At 34.4% G+C, this 15,074-nt stretch overlaps 2 protein-coding genes across 2 annotated transcripts; both read right to left on the bottom strand.

Annotated features, from left to right (window-relative positions):
• Window positions 1–2,042: 2,042 nt before the first annotated feature.
• On the bottom strand, window positions 2,043–3,664 carry LOC132273352 (uncharacterized). The gene is made up of 2 exons (XM_059774318.1): window positions 3,012–3,664; window positions 2,043–2,926 (listed from the first exon to the last, which is right to left on the bottom strand). Exons 1-2 carry the CDS (start codon window positions 3,438–3,440, stop codon window positions 2,915–2,917), a joined length of 441 nt encoding a protein of 146 aa, XP_059630301.1. The 5' UTR covers window positions 3,441–3,664; the 3' UTR covers window positions 2,043–2,914.
• A 2,871-nt stretch (window positions 3,665–6,535) lies between these two features.
• Window positions 6,536–7,724, bottom strand: LOC132274426 (uncharacterized). Its single transcript, XM_059775700.1, has one exon. The coding sequence runs from the start codon at window positions 7,682–7,684 to the stop codon at window positions 6,656–6,658; it is 1,029 nt and encodes a 342-aa protein (XP_059631683.1). The 5' UTR covers window positions 7,685–7,724; the 3' UTR covers window positions 6,536–6,655.
• Between the last annotated feature and the right edge of the window lie 7,350 nt (window positions 7,725–15,074).

The following is a 15,074-nucleotide window of genomic DNA, read 5'->3' as shown; positions in this document are numbered from 1 at the left end:
GCCAGGTGTATTATATTGGTGCTGCACTTGATTGCAGCCCTTGATCCAGCGGCTGTGGATCCGGTTGCATGGTCTCGCGTCGCACTGGATCCCAGCTCTTACTCCGGCACCTGTGCTTGCCGCTGGTGAATCTCCGTTCGCTGGAAAATCGCCGAAAAATAATAAAAAATTCCAGAAAAATTAAATAAAGCTCAAAAAATTCTAGAAAAATTTCAAAAAATTCCAGAAAATTCTTGACGCCTAATTTAATCCTCTTGGACCTTCTTGAAGCTTCATAGCATCCTTTGATGAAAATTACATAGCTTTAAAAATATTTACAATTTGAAATACAATAGAAAAAATTAAATTACATCATTGAACTTTTAAACGGCTAAATCAAAGCCTTAATTACATTCATCCAAAGAGAAAATTACATTCAATAAACCTATAAACTTCATTCATGGCCCAAACTCACATCATCATCCATTCACAATTATACATACATCATCATGTATCAATATATTAAATCATGCATCAATATATATATATATATATATAATTTGGATCCATGATGATGATTTTGATAAAAACATGATCTCAATAATGAATCAAACCATGCTCTGATACCACTGTTGGGAAACGTGCAATATTTAAAAACTTTTCGAGGGATTTAAATTCATAGATCTTGATTTATCACATAGAGACAAGTTTTATGCAAAAATAAAACATGATGTATCATTCAATTAAAAGATTGAATACTTACATCAATGTTTGAGTAAACTTTAGATCTCTCCTCTAAAGTGAATGTTCTCACTTATTGTAAATCCCTTTTGCTAGACACATTTTTCATGGATCTCCATCTTCTTGGTAATGGTTTTGCCTTTAGGAATCACTCATAAGCCTCCATAAATGACATTGGAAAACTAGGCTTGTGGGAGCCTCCATTAGATGAGAACACTAAACTTAATTTTCTAGAGAGAGAAAATTTATTCCTTTTTCATTCTTCCAAAAATCACACCCAAAAATATACATAGAACATGTATATTTATAGGCAACAAAAAGATAAAGAAAAGGAAACAACAAATCCTTCTCAATCTCTAATTCACATGTCTCAAATCTAATAGGATTCCAATAACAAGTTGAGCTATGAGTGAGAATCCATTGGGCCTATTAGTTTATTGGTTAAAATGAATTAATAATTGGCCTGGTCCATGGACTCAATTCAATTAATTCATAAATTAATTTCTACTATACTAAAAGAAATTAATTGAACTCCAATTAAATAATAAATAACTATTAAGTCAATATTGCACTTTGACCCCTCTATGCATAATTAGTTATCGGATAAATAAAGCCATCAATCCGACTACTTAATTAATATATTTATTTTGGTACCATTGATTATTTCTGGCTCGATCACAATAAAACATTTGTTTGACAAAAATAATAATTTAAATAAATAAATATATAATAAATCATTTTGTCTAAAAACATACGAAGGCCTTCGAATTTACTTTGTGATCAACCATAATCAATACAAAATAAATACAAGTAGCAATAATGCAAATAATGAAAATATAACCCTATAACTATTAATTACATAACTACCCAAAGTGTCGGTTTAAGGATCCCGAAGAATCCGCCGAACAAATCAAAGTAATTATTAATTAATAAAAGAGTTTATAATTTTCTCATGCTTAAGAGTCAAATGCTATGACGGTGATAGGGAGCAATTGCTTACGACGGCCCTCGCAATATATCTCAACCTAACGCAGATCCAGTTCAAGTCTTAATCAATTATGAGTTCATCCATAATTACCGACCATGAACTATTTATGATTATTATTTATATTCATGTATTGATCGCCATCACATACATATATAAATATCTCTTGTAATCAAGTGGACACTATCAATTTTATAATGAATCGAAACATAATACATTGAATTCACCAATTGTATAAAATATAAATATTTCAGAAACGTCAGGAACTTATGTCACTTTAATCCAAATAGGAATTTGCTATGACAGGGCATATAAATCCCAACACACACATGGGAGACAAAGCTGGCTAAAGGTAAGAACCTACTGTGGTCAAGCAAAACCTACACAACAATGAGCTTTAACCCATATCAAAATCCAATTGCCTAATTCATTCGGACAATTGGCTTCACTATTTCTGTTAGAATGGGCTTTATTTTATTGGTTTCAACTTTCACATCACGTGTTCTGTGTGTTGTCTCTTTCATTTGCTTTTCCAATACAAACACCGTATATATAGTAGCAATTGAAAGGAGAACCACAAAAATGAAAAAGGCCAAATCTAAATATTTGAAAATGTAATTTATACATACAACCCTGATCATATAAAGATCAAAAAAGCAATAATATATTACTAACTTTTTTTTGCAAAATACATATAAGCCGATCAAACAAGGAATTGTCTTGGTTGAGAATCGGCCTCCTTCAAGGGAACATACTCTCCAAGATAAATCTCTAAGTGATCCAAAAGGATTAACTTATCGATATTTTCATGGTTGTATGACTTGCAAACAAAGTAGATAATAGTTTGGTTGATCAACCCGAAAAGAAACAACACGGTATACAATGACAAACACAACCCCCCAAATCCAACCTTATACAACATACTTAGTGACTCTCCATGCACAACAAACTTTTCAAAAATTGTATATATACCTAAGGATGAGAAATTTAACATAAAAAAGATAACCATGGCCACCCAAATCTTACCTTTTATGAGGTTCTTGCTCTTGACCATGGCTTTAAACCCATAGGAGTCTTCTAACACGGACACCGCGCTAGCCAATTGCCAAACGATGGTCATATACAGAAGCCCTAAAACATACATGATCAATATGATGCAGATAACCACCAATTGGGTGTTACTTCTACCAATTCTGATCGCCCACAGGATTAGGAATGTTGCTGAAAGTAGGCCATATGCAAATATGGTATAAGCAAAGAAGGCCAAGAATGTGCACAACAAAGTGAGCATGAGTCTATTCCAAACCTTTGGGACAACACTCATGACCATCTTGAAGGTCACTTTGCGAGCGGTGTAAACGCATGCAATGGTGTAAACCACGGCCAAAGTGGAGAGGAGAGAGAAGATGAGGAAGAAGATGGTGTATGAAAGTTTGAAGAGCCAAAAGGTTGTCCATTCGGATATCAGGTGAGTGTACAGCTTTTCGTACCCCCGTGTGCCGGCTTGTGGTTGTTCTATCACAGCTTGGTAATCTTTTATGATCCTAGACATGAGTAATTCGGAGACTTGGACGTGAGCTAGGAAGATGACGGAGAGTGGGAGGATCAAAGCTAGGGTGATTTGGGTGAAGATCTTCCTCCCTGAGAGGATGATCTTGTAGGCTTCTGTACAGATGCCAAAGAGGCCTAGGGATTTCATTTCTTCTTCTTCTCTCATGTCCATAATTTTTTCCATTTTCTTCTTCAATGGAAGAGAGAGATGGGGGAGGTGAAGAGGGGAAGATCAATTAAATATGGTTGGACTTTTGTCTATCAAGTTGCACTTGCTCTGTGTGTGTGTGTGTGTATATATATATATATATTATATTTCATACATTTGTCACAATAACTATCGATGGTCAAGAAAAGGGCATACATGATAGAAGAAGCCTATTATTTCCAAAAGGCCATGCAGCAAATACTGGTTCACTGGTCGTTTAAGCGAATTTATCAACACAAGAATATTCAGACATTGCAATTACTGAAAGAAAGAAAAATGACAATTCCACGAAACGATCGCTTTTGGTTGGTGCGACTCTCACTACACATGATCACATTTTTCATTCATTCGTGAAAATGGAACCCATGTGGTCCCACTCTTGTATAAAGTCATTGGTTTGAGGTTTTCCAAAGAAAGGAATAATGGTTGTGTAAAGTCTTTGGTTTGAGGTTTTCCAAAGAAAAGAATAATGATTCTAAAAATAATAATTATAAGGGAGCCAACCCAAAGGGTAAATTATTAGGCATGTCTATTTGGATGGTAGATTCGGACTATTTGGATGGTAGATTCGGATGTCTCTACATTGCACATTTGATATGACATCGTATTAAGAATTATGTTTAGCTCTGATACCAATTACAATGGGTCAGATGTTTCCTGATTCAATTAAAAATTTAAGTAATTAGGTGGTTTTAATACACAATTCATATATATTCAATCATTTTCCTTGTCTAGTGGCTGACTCCCTTTGTAACATTATGCCTGACTAATTGGTCTAAATATACATCACCTGAACACATTCAACGAACACTTTGGTCCCATGCATTGTTTTGGGACCTTAATGCATCTAATGAATGTATTGTTGTAGGTGGAGAGTGTTTGGTTGAACACTCTATTGTTCCGTCAATATAATAAAATCTTTATAAGAAATTCTAAACTCTTATCCTCCATAGATGTATCTTATTGTCGAATTTCAACAAGTGTAACATGGTTCAATCCTTTTGTAAAGTCTCCACTAACAATTTTTTTTTTTTGATAATTTCTTTGGTTAAATACTTTGGTCCAAGTGCCCCCTCCAGGCCTTAATGGGCCCCTCCCCTCGCTATATCAATGCTACTTTGCTTTTTTCTATATTTTCTATATATGCTATGTGTAGATTGATTGCAGGACACAGGGACGGACCCAGCAGGGGACTAGGGGGGGCAGATGCCCCCCCTGAATTTTTAATATTTTCATTTTATACCCTAATGTTTTTAAAATTTATGAAAATGCCCCCCCTAAAATTACAATTCGCCCCCACTGGATTCTTTTTTTTTTTTTAGCATTTTATACTTCAAATTTTGATAATTTATGAAGATGCCCCACTATAATTATAATTTGCCCCACTGATTTTTTTTTTTTCATTTTATACTTAAATTTTTTAAAAATTTATGAAAAAAACCCTACTAAAATTACAAAAATAAACCCATCATATAATTTTGTACCCACAAATTAAAAATTCGCCCCCCCTCACCAAATTTTCTGGGTCCGTCATTGGCAGGACATGCTTGTTTAATGTTTATATAGCATTATGTTTCTTTTCACCTTTCTTTCAACAAAAAGCCTTAGCCTGAAATCTTTAACGGGTAATCAAATCCAGAAAGAAAGGGTAGAGAAAATAAAAAAGAAGATGGGTGCAGCAAGAGGTTGGGACAAACTAAAATACACACTAAAATATTCTCATTATATATATATATACATATATATTTTTACAAAATTATTTATAAATTTTGTAAAAATCTTAAAACTATTCCTACTTTTTTAAAAAAAAAAAATCTAAAAAATACCCCCACTTAATTTCTAATTATACTCCATTATATATTATTATTGTTGAAAGACTCCCCTCTAATTCAATTATCCATTCCGTCAGTGTCTGCCGTTAAGTCTTGTTATGACTTTGACTAATTGACTTAATCAATAGTGGAGGCTGCTGAATAATAGAATTCATAAGTGTGGTACTTGACATCTCTGTAACTAATATTTTTTTTTATACGCCAGATTCATTTGGCTTTTCCAGTTCACAACTGCTTCGTCAAAGCTCTGTGGGGGGAGAAAAAAAGTATTTTAACTGTCACTTGTGTTGTTTTTCACTATTTATTTATTTATTATGTATATTTGCCTTTAAGAGTTGTCTGGGCTGGGGTTTTGGGTTGGTGTGGGCTCTTTGGAGACTGGGCTCATGTTAGGGTTGGTTGCTTTGATGAGTTTGATTAAGGGTCTTACCAAAGGGCCTCTAGCCCAATGATATGATTTCTTCTTTATTGAGAGTGGTGGTTGACTTAGAACTCTACTAGGGCCATATTTTTTTTATAATGTTTAAGCAATAATATTATATGTGTATGAGAATGTACATGGCCTTTAAGCCCAATCAGCCCAACAACAGGCGGCCCAAAGATTATGCTACAACAGCAAGGCCCAAGGCCATGAACACAAGGAAGAACCCAGAAACATTGAAACCAAACCCAACATCATCCAGAACGGTAAATCCACATGTATGGGATAAAAAATACAAGGATATAAAAAATACAAGGTTACTCCCAGGATCCTAGCAACTAGAAAATATTTGAAATATTTTTTTTTCTAGTAATGACACCGAGTCTAATGATAAATCCACATGATGTTATGTGATTTATCGCATGTAGTGTGGTTTATTGTATGTCAAACTACTCCATAATGCAACTGTGGTCTCCTCACAGATCCAAACTTTATTCAGACAAAAATATACTCCAATATTATTATATCCTTGTATTTTTTATCCCATACATAAAAGTGAAAGTAAGAAGTTTGGTGAAGCAAGACCCTAAACAATAATGTCAAAATCCAATTGGCTCAATTATATTCATTCATAATATTGGATTCTCCATTTCTATTAGAAGGGGGCTTTATTTTATTAGTTTCAACTTTCAATTGATCATATGCATGTGTTGTGTATGTGTGTCTTTCTTTCATTTCCTTTTCCAACAAAAGGTGTATATATATATAAAAGAAAGCAGCAATTAGAAGGAGAATGACAAAAATTAAAGGGCCAAATCTAAGTGGTTGAAAATGTTTATAAACCATGTAAAATAAAGTACAAATATTGTAATTGATACATTACAACCCATAAACATCAACTATTACAAACTTTTTAACCAAACATATATATGCGCTGATCAAACTTGGAATTGCCCTAGCGGAACATCCGTTTTCTTCAAAGGAGCATACTCTCCATGATAAACTTCCAAGTGATCCGAGAGGACCGACTTATTAATATTTTCATGGTGGTATGACTTGCACACAAAGTAGATAACAGTTTGGACGATCAACCCGAAAAGACACAACATGGATTGCAATGACAAAAACAACATCCCAAATCCAACCTTATACAACAAACTTTGGGACTCTCCATGGACAACAAACTTTTGAAAAGGTGTATATATAACAAAGGATGAGAAATTTAACATCAAAAAGATAATTAAAGCCACCCACATCTTTCCTTTTATGAGGTTCTTGCTCTTCACCAGGGCCTTAAACCCATAGGAGTCTTCTAACACAGACACCGCGCTAGCCAACTGCCAAATAATGATCATATACAAAGCCCCTAAACCATATATGATCAGTATAATGAAGAAAATCACCACAGTGGTATGAAGACTTATACTAACACTAGCAGTACCAGCTGTGTGTGCCCATAAGAATGCACATAAGATTGTGATTATTGTGAAAACTAGGGAATAAGCAAAGAAAGCCAAGACCGTGGACAAGAAAGTGAGCACGAGTCTCTTCCAAACCTTTGGGACGACACTCATGACCTTCTTGAAGGTCACTTCGCGACCCGTGTAAATGCATGCAATGGTGTAGACCACAGCAGAAGTGGAGAGGAAGGAGAAGATGAAGAGTGAGATGATATATCCAAGTTGGAATAGCCAATAGGTAGTGTGTTCGGATGATATGAGAGGGGAGAGCTTGTTGTACCTCTGCGTGCCGATTTGTGCTTCTCCTAACATGGCTTGGTTGTGTATGATCCTAGATGTGAGTAATTCAGAGAATTTGATGTGAGCTAGGAGGATGAAGGAGAGTGGGAGGATCAAAGCTAGAGTGATTTTGGTGAAGATCTTCCTCCATGAGATGATGATCTTGTAGGCTTCTCTGCAGATGCCAAAAGGGCCTAGGAATTGCATTTCTTCTTGTTCTCTGTCCATCCTTTTCTTTTTTTTCTTTTTTTTTTTCAATGGATGAGAGATGGGGAGGTGAAGGCTGAAGAGGGGAAGATTAAATATGGAGATGGAGGATTTGGATGATTGGTTTCTAGGAAGAAGCATAGGACATAAGGTTGGACTTTTATATATAAAATTGCCCTTTGTTTTTAAATAGACTACTAAACTCATTGTCTCCTTAATTTTTGTTTGGTTACTTTTAAAATTTTAAGTACATATATATAATTGTGTAAGAGAGAAAAATGGATGGGCATTTTCTACCGCTCAACTTTTCGAACGAGTGTATTTGTATTTGGGTCTCCTCTTTCTTAATTTGTCATTAAATAAATAAAAAAAAGAGAGAAAATGTTTTATTTTATTATGTTTTTCTCATTAGAAAAAAAAAAAAAAACAATACTCATTTAAGCACGCCATATATAGTATAACAATATATGTATTTTTTAAGCATAATTAAGAGGATTTTTCAATATGTTATTCTTTGAATTTTTATTGAAGAATGTAATACTTACTTCATCTCGCACTCTACTGTACCTTTAATAACGGAAATGATGTAATTACATCTTAAAAATGGAGTTTACACTTTTGAAATAAATGTGAAGTGTGAGTTTGTATTATATATATTTCATATGTTTGTCACAGTAATTATCTATGGAGAAGAAAAGGGCATAAAGGTAGATTGGTCTGAACATGGAAGGTTTAATTGGAAGGGTACTATTAGTTTTTTAGTCAACAACAATACTTAACGGCCTTGATTTTATAAGAGTGATTGGTCCCATTTTCAGGAAATATGGAATAGAAAATGATTGAGGGTTACAGAGTTAGTTCACGTGATCAATGACATTATCCTTCTATCACATAAATACAAATTGATGGACTTTAAATGAAGTGTGATATGCGATTATGAAAAACAATTTTTAAAAAATTAAATATTAAATAAATTGACATGTAATAAAAAAATAGTTGAAAGAGAGTTCATATTACAGACTTCTTTAAATATGTGATTAAGATGACGAGGATGAGTGGACAACTAACAAAGTCACGCACCCATTCTTTTGTCATTATAGTAACTTGTCCTCACTTTTCTTTACTAAGATTATACATCACATAAATTTTCTTTAATTTTAATTTCAATAGATCAATTCCATGCATAATATAATAAAAGTTTTGAACTAAATTTTTTTTAATTTTAATTTCAATTTCAATTTCAATTTCAATTCATAAATTCCATATATAGCATACTAAAAGTTTTGAACTAAAATTTCTCTAATTTCAATTCAACAAATCAATTCCATACAACTAAACATAGCATAAAGTAAATCTATGCAGTTGTATATCCAAAGCTGCCCTCTCATAGTTAACTATAAGGTAAAAATCACAACACTATGCAGTTGTGTACCCAATATTTATCTTAATTTTTTTTTTTTTGGGCGGGGTACTAATTTACCCAATACATGTAAATATATATATACTATTATTAAAAGTACAAGGTGGTGTTGAGCTGTTTTAAATCGTTAATTTATAAGTAGTATAATAAAATATACTAATAAGCAAAGTCTTTTATTGTTAGGATTTTTCTTCGTTAGTTTCGCGACGGAGTTTCTGGGTTTTTCTCTATTATGCTTAATTGAAGGTCATGCTTTACACAAAGGTTCGATTTGACTTTTTTTTTTTCTTCTTAATATATTAGTTATGTGTAGGTGATTATTGGTTCCAATTAAATGTTTTTTTATTATAATTTTTCTTTGTAGTTCCTTCTTTTTTATTAAATACAAACTAATTATTTATATACACAAGTTTTACACAAATTAATTATATATATGCATAATCATACGGAGAGGTGTAGAAGAGGCAATGGATTGTATTTGTGTCGTTAAGGTCATCTGCAGTGGTAACGCCAAAGGCCTTCTTTGGTGAGAAGGGATGAGTTCGGTTGTGCAGCGCCTATGGTGGGCCCGTTCTTGCGATTGTTAAAGGCCTCGTCGTATTTAGCAAGGGGCATGGCAAGCAATGAAAGCCTTTTTTTTCTATGTTTTTTTATTTGAAGTCATGTACCATATGTACAATTGTTTGTTTCACACATTTGTTGGGGGTGCATTCCTTTTTCTTTATTTGTTTTTCTAAAAAATAATTTTTTTTTTTTTTTACTTTTTTTTTATTTTATTTAAATGTGCTAATGTAATCGTTAAAACACTGTTTGGCTGATACAAAATATAGGCGTTGGTAAAAGGAAAAAAAAAAAAAATGATTGGTACTTGCGTGATAGTCGTTAAAATATAATCGTTGGTTAAAAAAAAAAAATTATTATTTTTCAAGAGCAAAAAGTCAAAGAGACTGTTGCAACATCAAAATTTAGAGAGCAGAAGTTGCCTACGTGGATCTTAAAAAAACTGATATGATTTTTGGAAAAGTTAAGGTGGCTAATTTATAGAGCAAAATTTTACAAAAGCTGTTGTGGTTGGCCTAAGATGTGTATTTACTCTCTCTCTCTCTCTCTCTCTCTCTCTCTCTCTCTATATATATATATATATACATGTGTGATTTCTCTCTCTCTCTCTCTCTATATATATATATATATATATACATGTGTGATTTTTTTTTTTTTTTTTTTTTTCTTTAATCTGGCATGTCCATGTTCTAATTTTTTATTACTCTAATGGCAGTATCTCCTTTGTTGCTATATCAAGTTGGTTTGTTCTTATTAAGGGTCTTTGTGACTTAGTGATATCTCTTCTATCTCCAAAATAAACAGTGAAAATTCGAGTCTTTAAAGAAGCAAAGTGGAGTATAAACACACGGTATTTTTTTATCAAGTTGGTTTCATTGATTCGAATATTAGAAGAAGTTTTTCTTTTAATTTTTTTCCTTGACCTTTAATTTTATATTTTTACGATCATAAGCTTCTTACATCACCTTTTATATTATTTATCTTTTTTTTTTGCCAACCACAAGTATTTGTAAATATATTTTTAATTACTGAATCAAGAACACTATATTTGAGAAACAATGCAATGATTTATTTCACATGTCCATATTAACATTAATGGTTATGTGTTATATTTTTAAAAATATATAATACATTATTATATTTATATTAAACAACTAATTATTATCAATTCCATATTATTTTATAACTTATGAAAATATCACACGTAAGAACTCATACAATTGTGTCCGGACATATTTACTTTTTTTATTTTTTTACCACAACATGAGGGTTAAAAAAAAGTATTTACATGTTCTCAAATTAAGATCTAACAAATGTAATTAATTAAAATTTCAAGTACTTCAAGTAAAACTCTAATGGATATAATTTTGATACGAGAAAGATGTTTTTAATATTTTCGTATAATTGTTGCTATTGATGTTGATCTAAATGATGATATGAAAATTTTCCTTTCTCTTTAATACTATTTGCTCATAGAAAATTTTACATTGTTTTACTATTTCCATGTTTTCCATGTTTAGGTAGTGTGCATAGTTATATTCATGATTAGGTGAAGGAGAAAAAGAGATTTTGTCTCGAATCCAAGAAGGATGTTGGAAAATTTCATTCAGAGGCCATGGTTTCAGCCATTGGGCATTTGCAACGTTTGATGCAAAATAACCTGAATCGAATTAAAGGGTCAAGTCTTAAGTTTCATCCCCTTATGATTTTAAGTGTGAATCTTCTTCCCTCTAATCCCCACTTACTGTTAACTCTCATGCACGAATTGAAAGTAATGATCAGATCTCAATAAATAAATAAAAAAAACTCCTAAAAGGTTGGCCTAGTTAAAAAAGACATAGATTGTGGAGTCTCATGAAACATTAGGTCTCATAATTAATTCATCTTAGATGCAAACAATTTTTTATGGACCACACTTGCAGACATAGTCTGACTTTACCCTATCCGTGTGTAGAGATGACTTACACGAATCTCATAGTTTAGTCACCGCAAAACCCGGATAATCCCGATTAAAAAAAAAAAAAAAAAAAAAAACAATAACAACAACGTAGTCGAATTGAGTCAACAATGATATTCAAGGTTTTCAATGGAGGTGAAGATTTGTTTCGAAAGATGGTTGTTCCTCTCCTTCCACCACACATGGTAGACAAAGCTGGCTAAAGGTAAGAACCTACTGTGGTCAAGCAAAACCTAAACAACAATGAGCTTTAACCCATATCATAATCCAATTGGCTAAATTCATTCGGACAATTGGCTTCACTATTTCTGTTTGAAGGGGCTTTATTTTATTGGTTTCAACTTTCACAGCATATGTGTTTTGTGTGTTGTCTCTTTTATTTGCTTTTCCAATACAAACACCATATATATAGTAGCAATTGAAAGGAGAACAACAAAAACGAAAAAGGTCAAATCTAAATATTTGAAAATGTTAATTAGTCAGTCCAAATGTAATTTATATATACAACAACCCTGATCATTAAAAAATGAGCTTTAACCCATATCATAATCCAATTGGCTAAATTCATTCGGACAATTGGCTTCACTATTTCTGTTTGAAGGGGCTTTATTTTATTGGTTTCAACTTTCACATCATATGTGTTTTGTGTGTTGTCTCTTTTATTTGCTTTTCCAATACAAACACCACATATATAGTAGCAATTGAAAGGAGAACAACAAAAATGAAAAAGGTCAAATCTAAATATTTGAAAATGTTAATTATTCAGTACGAATGTAATTTATGTATACAACAACCCTGATCATTAAAAAGAATATATATATATATATATATATATATATATATTACTAACTTTGTTTTTCGCAAAATACATATAAGTCAATCAAACAAGGAATTGCCCTAGCTGAGCATCGGCCTCCTTCAAAGGAGCATACTGTCCAAGATAAACCTCCAAGTGATCCGAGAGGGTTAACTTATCAATATTTTCATGATGGTATGACTTTGCAAACAAAGTAGATAATAGTTTGGTTGATCAACCCGAAAAGAAACAATATGGTATAAAATGACAAACAGAACCCCCCCCAAATACAACCTTATACAACAAACTTAGTGACTCTCCATGCACAACAAACTTTTCAAAAATTGTATATATACCTAAGGATGAGAATTTAACATCGAAAAGATAACGATGGCCACCCAAATCTTACCTTTTATGAGGTTTTTGCTCTTGACCATGGCCTTAAATCCATAGGACTCTTCTAACACTGACACTGCGCTAGCCAACTGCCAAACGATGGTCATATACAAAAGCCCTAAAACATACATGATCAATATGATGCAGATAACCACCAATTGGGTGTTACTTCTACCAATTCTGATCGCCCACAGGATTAGGAATGTTGCTGAAAGTAGGTTGTGGAAGGAAAAATCTCCCTCCAATGAGAACTGTACACGTCATCGCAACATAAATACCCATCACAAATGTCAGAGGCCTATCCTGCACAAAGCCCAGTCCAAGCTCGTCGGCAGCCCAGAATCATAAGACACTAGCCCAAGGTTACAGCTAATTGATCTTTGCACCATTGTTTAAGCCCGAAACAAGAGATCCAGCCCATTGGCAATGTCACATGGATCAGGTTACTTATGGCCCAACTCTATTGAAAGGAAATTAGTCCTATTAGAAGAAGGATACAGCAAAGAAAGAAACTACTACACAAGGAGAATTATACAAAAGAAGGAGCTCTATTTGTAAAGAATTTCTGTAAGGAAAGAATTGGAGGACAAGCAATGCGAGTCCTACCGTAATTCAACCAATCTTTTGTGTATAAATAGAGGCCCAGACCTCCAATAAAAGGATCAAACAATTCTACGCTTCTCTATACACTGTTCTTATTTATTCTTACTGTTTTTGAATGTGTTGTTTTATTTTTCTCAATCATTATTGGTTGGGCGAAATTTTGCACTTACACTTTGGCACCGTCTGTGGGAAGCGTGTGCAAATATATTCCCACTCTTATTTCGAGTGAATCCTGCAACTACCATCCGGAATGTCGAACGGAGGATCGTCAAAAAATCAACAGACGGAGTTGATGCAGAAGATGCGTGAAGAGTTTCTACACCAGTTTGATGTACTTCGTCAAGCAAACGAAGCTAGCGTGGCTCAGATCGCCTTGCTTCAACAGCAGAATAACACTCTGCAAATGGCGATGGCTCAGTTGGCACCACCGCCACCACCAGGTGATACGACGGCACCCCCTAATCAGAATATTCCTCCAGTTAACGGGCTTCCACCTAATGGGGCACAACCCAACGAGGCTCAGCCAAACGACGTTCAGCAATAGCAGAGGGCAAGGTCCGAGGCCGTCGCTTCAGACAACATCCCTTGTCGTATGCAGGACGAGTAAGTCGAGTCTAGCCATAAGCTCATGGTGTGGTCCAATGGAATTCCAGATGGTGCAGGTGTTCAGGATGCCTTTGATGAAAAAAGACTCCTGAAGATTCAGACACCCGCTGAGATGGCCAGAGAGCATAAAAACTCCCTGGTGAAAACTCCTTTCACTGACGATGTGTATATAGTTGAGAGGCCCAAAAAATTTACCATGCATTCTTTTACTCAGTTTGACGGTACGGGAGATCCTTCTCGGCACCTAGATCATTACGCCCAAAAGATGGCTTTGGACGACTGAAATGACCCTTGGATGTGTAAAGTGTTTCCTACCAGTTTGACAGGAGCAGCACTAAAGTGGTTCAGGAATAGGCCACACAAGTCCATCCCGGATTACATAACTCTGTGTACCATGTTCCTAGCACAATACTGCGGAAATAAGAAGCAAAAGAAGAGTATTGCTAGCCTCTTCACCGTAAGGCAAAAGAAAGGGGAAACACTGCAGGATTTCTTACCTAGATTCAACATGGAAGCCTCGGAAATAGTAGACTGTCATCCCGCGACTACTATAGAAACATTTAAACTTGCAATGATTCAGGGGACGAAGTTTCATACTTCCTTGGTCAAATATTCTCCTCCCGATATGCAGACTCTCAATGCCAGGGCCCAGATCTACATCCGGCTCGAGGAAAATGTAGCCCACCGAGCGCAGCACGCCACCCTCTTGACAGTGGAGAACAAGCTTCGAGAGAGAATTCCAAATTCAAAAATTCATAAAAGCCAACGCCTCAACGCCGATCACCCAGGCACCTGAGAAGAGGCAAATGATGGAGGAAGGGTTTACACCTCTCCGAACTACCTTGGCTCTGCTCTTCCAAGAGAATAAGATGAGATTCACAGCCCCGCAAGCAACCCTTGGAGCAGAGGGACAAAAGCAAGCATTGCGCTTATCATCGAGATTATGGGCATTCAACCAATGATTTCAGATCCTTTAGGCGACAAGTGGAAAATATGATAGCCAGAGGTGAGTTGGCAGATTACCTCATGACGAAGGAGTATGTGAAACCCCGCGAGGTCTATCCTTACAAGG

Source organism: Cornus florida, unplaced genomic scaffold (assembly GCF_030987335.1).
Source record: "Cornus florida cultivar Cherokee Brave unplaced genomic scaffold, ASM3098733v1 CherokeeBrave_3.0.0_Hap2_Chr09, whole genome shotgun sequence".
NCBI lineage: Eukaryota > Viridiplantae > Streptophyta > Magnoliopsida > Cornales > Cornaceae > Cornus > Cornus florida.
Note: the sequence above shows the minus strand (reverse complement) of the source record. Positions and strands in the feature narration are given on the sequence as shown.

What these genes read in the sequence shown, in the direction of transcription:
- LOC132273352 (XM_059774318.1), bottom strand. Translation starts at nt 3,440, where the DNA reads ATGGAAAAAATTATGGACATGAGAGAAGAAGAAGAAATGAAATCCCTA.
- LOC132274426 (XM_059775700.1), bottom strand. Translation starts at nt 7,684, where the DNA reads ATGGACAGAGAACAAGAAGAAATGCAATTCCTAGGCCCTTTTGGCATC.